This window comes from Myxocyprinus asiaticus, chromosome 15, assembly GCF_019703515.2.
Source record: "Myxocyprinus asiaticus isolate MX2 ecotype Aquarium Trade chromosome 15, UBuf_Myxa_2, whole genome shotgun sequence".
Lineage (NCBI taxonomy): Eukaryota > Metazoa > Chordata > Actinopteri > Cypriniformes > Catostomidae > Myxocyprinus > Myxocyprinus asiaticus.
In genome coordinates, this window is record NC_059358.1 from 18,749,888 (window position 1) to 18,756,366 (window position 6,479).

Sequence of the window (6,479 nt, forward strand, 5' to 3'; positions counted from 1 at the left end):
ATTCTCTGCTGACCTCATATTTCTGTAATTGCTGATCTCCTGGGATTTTCACGCACAACAGTCTCTAGAATTTACTCTGAATGGTGCCAAAAACAACAAAAAACATCCAGTGAGCGCAGTTCTGTGGACGGAAATGCCTTGTTGATGTGAGAGGTCAACAGAGAATTGCCAGACTGGTTTGAACTGACAAAGTCTACGGTAACTTAGATAAATGCTCTGTACAATTGTGGTGAGAAGAATAGCATCTCACAATGCTATTCTGAGATGCGAATTGGCGCAGATTTGGCGGCACGAGGGGGACGTACACAATATTAGGCAGGTGGTTTTAATGTTGTGGCTGATCGGTGTGTATGTAGCACAGCTTTTACTGTGAACTTGTATATTACTTAAAATTGTATATTAAAATTTTGTGTCATTTAAAAAAGTTACAAATTAAAAATGGTGCTTTTAAATTGCATTTCTAAATGGCTGCTTTATAAATCATTGGGGACATCATAATCACACTCCCCAAAGGAGTGGTAAAACTTGACTTTTCACTAAGTGTGTTGCAACTGAGAAAGTTTGGGTGAGGTCCAAGCTCCAGAAATTGGAAAAAGCCTATATAGCTGCAAAGAGAAAATCAATGGAAAATGGACTTAAAGGAATAGTTAACCCAAAATGTATATTCTATCACTGTTCATGACTCCACTATCAGAAAGACACTGGCCAAAAATGCCATCCATTTATGAGTGGCAAGGCGAAAACCATTGCTAACCCAGAAGAACATTAAGGCTCGTCTGAATTTTGTTAAAACACACCTTGATGATCCTCAAACCTTTTGGGAGAATGTTCTGTGGACTGATGAGTCGAAAGTGGAACAGTTTGGAAGACAGGGGTCCCGTTACATCTATCGTAAATCAAACACAGAATTCCACGAAAAGAACATCATACCTACGGCCAAGCATGGTGGTGGTAGTGTGGTAGTGTGATGGTGTGGGGATGCTTTGCTGCTTCTGGGCCAGGGCCACTTGCAATAATTTAGGGAAACATGAATTCTGCTCTCTACCATAAAATCCTAAAGGAGAACATCCGGTCATCAGTCTGTGAGTTGAAGCTCAAGCACAACTGAATTATGCAGCAGGACAGTGATCCAAAGTTTAGGAATAAGTCCACCTCTGAATGGCTCAAAAGAAGCTAAATGAAAGTTTTGGAGTGGCCTAGTCAAAGTCCTGACTTGAACCCGATTGAGATGCTGTGGCAGGACCTTAAATGGGCAGTTCATGCTCGAAAACTATCCAATGTGGCTGAACTAAAGCAGTTCTGCAAAGAAGAGTGGGCCAAAATGCCATCAAAATTCCATCTCCAGTTATCGGAAGCGTTTGGTTGCATTTGTTGTTGCTAAAGGTGGCACAACCAGCTATTAAGTTTAAGGGGGCAGTTCGTTTTTCACATGGGTGATATAGGTGTTGGCTAACTTTTTTGCTTATATATATATTTTGTGTGTGTGTGTGTGTGTGTGTGTGTGTGTGTGTATATATATATATATATATATATATATATATATATATATATATATATATATATATTTATTGAAAAATATATATATTGTGTATATATATTGAAAAATATATATATTGTATATATATATTTGAAAACTGTATTTTGTGTTTACTCAGGTTGCCTTTGTTATATCTTGTTTGACAATCTAAAAAAATGTATTATTAAAAATACACAAAAACAGAAGAAATCAGGATGGGGGCAAATACTTTTCCACAGCACTGTAAGTCATTTTTTACTATAAATTCTCCTCCCTGCTCAGTCAATTTCCACTTTAACTTTCACTTTCTTCTTGTGTTTTTGGTGATTTACATTATTCCCGCATACGCCGCCCCCCCCCCCGGGCAAGAAGAAGAATTTCTAGCAAAAAAGGACTTGATCTGTTTCTCACCCACACCTATCATGTCACTTCTGAAGATATGGATTAAAACACTGGAGTCTTACTTTTATGCTGCCTTTATATGCTTTTTGGAGCATAATAATTTTGGCACCCATTCACTTGGTTTGTGAGGATCTACAGAGCTGAAATATTCTTCTAAAAATCTCCATTTGTGTTCTGCAGAAGAAAGAAAGTCATGCACATCTGGGATGGCATGATGGTGAGTAAACATTTTCATTTTTGGGTGAACTATCCCTTTAAATTATTTGATATCACTAAATAATATCACTAAATATTAAAACATGTTAGTCAACAATTAATAATTATAAGCTTGGCACTATTTATGAATATTCATAGGCCTCTTTACTGAGGACCTACATTAAGAATGGAATTGATTCAATATGATTGGTTCAATGAAATTGTGTCTCTAAAGGCTCATTTAAAAGAAAATGGCATAGTGATCATGCTGAGCAACAAGTACATTGAAAAGTTGGTCTACCTGATTGTCATTAAGGAAGTTGCCAGAGTTTCTAAATGTAACATTTCAAAAATAATGTCTTTCCATCAAAAATCAAAGGACCAATGATTTGCATAAATACACTTTGTCAATATTGTAGCCTAATTTCATGATTTACACATTTCAATTTCATACCAAAACTGTGAAAATCAAATTGAATTGTGTAATTTAACTAAATCAATAAAACAAATATTTATTCAATATTTTATTTAAAGATTAATCAATTCAATTTGATGGAATTTATTAAATTAAAAATATATATTTTTTGTGTATATGAAATAGCAGGTCTTGTGTATTTCTACAGTAAAACCTCTTATTTTTATTACTTAGTCAAGAGAAGAACAGCTTCTAAAATCAGCCTCCTGCCTTTTACAAGAAACACTTGAGCAATTAAAACCAAAACCAGTATCACCATACACCATGTATGTTGGATTCTACCCTACATTAATCGGGACATAAGAGCTTAGAACTAAAGTATTGTGGGACCTGGGTAGCTTAGCGAGTAAAGACGCTGTCTACAACCCCTAGAGTCTTGAGCTCGAATCCAGGGCATGCTGAGTGACTCCAGCCAGGTCTCCTAAGCAACCAAATTGGCCCACTTTGTAGGGAGGGTAGAGTCACATGGGGTAACCTCCTCATGGTCACCACAATGTGGTTCTCGCTCTCGGTGGGGCACGTGATGAGTTGTATGTGGATGCCGTGGAGAATAGCATGAAGCCTCCACATGCGCTATGTCTCCATGGTAACATGGTCAACAAGCTACATAAGGCAACTGAGATTCATCCCCTGCCACCTGGATTGAGGTGAATCGCTACGCCACCACAAGGACTTAGAGCATATTGGGCATTCAAAATTGGGGAGAGAAAAACAAAAACTGTTAAAATATTTTAAAAAAATGTCCACACATAATGCACATGTAACACTGCTGGCAATGGTGAAGATGATGACAAAGTGTAGAGAACCCAAGTGCAGTTATTTTTACAAGGGCAATAATCCAAACACGATGACTAAACAAAACAAACATAAACAACTTGGCTAAACTTGACTACATAGCACAAAACACATCCACATGCTTTCACTACTTGACAACTAGACAATGCAAACATTAGAGCTTAAATACAAGACATGGGAGAACATAAACCAATGAACAAACAGAACTCATAATGAGCTAATTAAACAATAAACCAATGAAAACATGACACATGAACATGGAGGGAAAACAGGAATCACATGACAAGGGAAACAGGAACTAAACATTTCAAAATAAAAGACATGAATCAACAAAACACACATGACAGCACATTGTAAAAGTATACATAGAAAATAGTTTCTGAGTTGTTGGTAATTAATGAAACTGAATTATATGGTTGCAAACTTTAATCTTTTACATTTGATTTACATTTATGCATTTAGCAGAGGCTTTTATCCAAAGCAACTTACAGTGCACTTATTACAGGGACAATCCCCCTGGAGCAACCTGGAGTTAACTGTCTTGCTCAAGGACACAATGGTGCTGGCTGTGGGGATTGAACCAGCAACTTTCTGCTCACCAGTTATGTGCTTTAGCTCACTATACCACCACCACTCTACTTTTAAGAACTGAAGGTCAAAAATGAAACAAAAAGTGACAGAAATAAATTGCAGTCTGTAATTTCATTAGCTAACAAACATCTAAGGCAAATGCAAAAGTGCCATAGCATAGCAGAAAGCATATGTGACAACTGTGCAAAACAAGTTACAAAATGCACTGCACTGAATGACAGGATGTGGTTTTGTATTCTGTTCATAACATACTTAAATCGTCAGAGAAACAAATGAAAGGTGTAGTTGAATGAGAAAATGGCAAAGCTATTAAACTTAAGAAATGGTTTAGAAGTTCTGTCTTAAACAAAGCTACCATTTACAGTTTTTCTCAATCAATTTTCTCTAAACTCAGGTCACTGCTCTCAATACAGTTAACACAGACATCTGAACACTTTGTAATTGTCCTAAACAGATTGTGCATTTTTCTTGATTTTCCTAATTTTCTCGAAACACTACATACAAATTTCTCTGATCTAAAATTCATGCTTTTAAAAAAGTTAACACAAACAACTAAATTAAAGTCATACTCTCAAATGCACGTCAGAATGTCAAATGCCTTCATATTGATATCTACTGTGTTAGTAATGCACACAGCAAAGAAAATGCAATTTACTACATTTTTCACACAACTATCATGACTTTGCTATCTATAAAAGGGGTCAAATATGAAAATTTAGAGCAAACAAACAATGAGGAAGAAGTAGAAGATGAAGAGGAAGAACAACATGAAGAAGAGTTGCAAAATGAGAAGAGGTAGAGTGGGTAAAGGAAGGAATTGTTTTGAGAGCACTGATTATAGCTTAGAGAAATTTATAAAATCGACAGAGAAAAACTGTAATCTAAAGCTGCTTTCTTTAGAGCTTTTCAGATTCAGCTGATGCTTGATCCTCCATTAACGAAGCTCTATCAGGAGGGGGTGTTGGACTTGAATCAGGATCCCCCATTTCCACTCGTTCAGCTTCAGGTTTTTCTGTTCTTGCTGATTTACAGGTACACCCCTTACATCCACAACATAATATTATCAGAGAGCTCATGACCAGTATGGCCAGTCCCACTGCCTGAAAAACACATGACGACAATGTTTATACATTTAGTTTCAAAAGTAAAAAAATAAATAAATACAGTGGGGTTCAAACTTCTGAGGCTACATTGGAGATCTGTGATCCATAGTTTAATTTTTAACTTGGAAATAAACTGAATGGAGCAGAACCTTTAAGGATTTTGAAAAATGTAAAACAAAGAAACATTATGACATCAAATGAAAAAGAAGATTTTAAGATTCTGCACAATTTTTAATCAATTAAGCACATTTTCTTGCTTCCACTGAAGCTCGCAAGATGCTCATTGGAACATTTGAATAACATGGATCATCAGGTTTTACACAAACTTTGCATGGAGTCAATGCCAGCTTTAATCATTAAAGCAAAAAGGAGACATACCAAATACAGTTTTAGCAATTACCAATCAAATTGTTATGCTGATTATGTAATTTGTAATGAAAAGATCATCATCATCTTCAACAACACATCAGTTCAGCATCAGCTACATCATCCCCATGATTCACTCACCTGAGAAATATTTCGAAAGTTAAAAAATTCCATTTGTTTTTCTGTGATGTTATCAGGTTTATTCAAAGGCTTGCACCAGGTCGTTGAAGCAGCTATGTCAGTGTGAACTGTCAGTCCTTCCCAGGAGGTTCTTGCACAGGCAAGGTATTGTCCATCAAAAAACAGCAACATGACCCATACAATGGCTGGTGTGATACAAGTTGCAGTGGACAGCAGACAGTTTGAATCCTTTTTGTTGCATAGAGGGCGTTGAATATAAAACATGAGTGAGAAAGAGAACAGAGCAGGACACAGAAAATAGGCAACAGAGAAAATCAGATTAAACTTTAGATGACAAGGGCATGCAAATTCCATCTCTACGAGTTTTTCAAGGCCCAACATCAAAAAGCCAAAAATGACATTTGAATATAAAGGTCTCCCAGACACTTCTTTCACTTTTTTCAAGTGTGAAATCCATTCCTTTTTGCTCATTGTCTATGTTGAACAGCCAGAGAGATGTATAGACTAAAACCGAAAGTGCATGCTGATTGACTTTTTGTTCACTGATGCACATGACATATACGAACCTTTCACATGTTCATGTGTCTGTTTGTTTTCCATCTCAGCTTTGTGTGTGCTCTCACATTGGTTGTATGGTTATACTATTGAGAGATCTGAAACTCAGATTTGAAAGATTGTGCACAAGTCATGTTGATGGCATTGCAATGTACTTCTGAGTGGGCGTAAATCAGTGGTATGATGCTGAAATTTGCCCACTAGTGTCATGATGTTTCATGCAAGGTGTGACAGGCTATTAACTGATCTTTGTTAAAATTCAACTGACAAAACAAAATAATAAATGCCTTTTTGGAATTGCTGGAACCCTGGAGAAATGTAGGTGTATATTACAGATCAT

General features: G+C 36.4%; 1 protein-coding gene across 1 annotated transcript; it reads right to left on the reverse strand.

Moving 5' to 3' along the window:
* Positions 1-3,415: 3,415 nt before the first annotated feature.
* Positions 3,416-6,112, reverse strand: LOC127452836 (uncharacterized). Its single transcript, XM_051718619.1, has 2 exons — positions 5,585-6,112; positions 3,416-5,074 (listed from the first exon to the last, which is right to left on the reverse strand). Exons 1-2 carry the CDS (start codon positions 6,053-6,055, stop codon positions 4,871-4,873), a joined length of 675 nt encoding a protein of 224 aa, XP_051574579.1. The 5' UTR covers positions 6,056-6,112; the 3' UTR covers positions 3,416-4,870.
* Between the last annotated feature and the right edge of the window lie 367 nt (positions 6,113-6,479).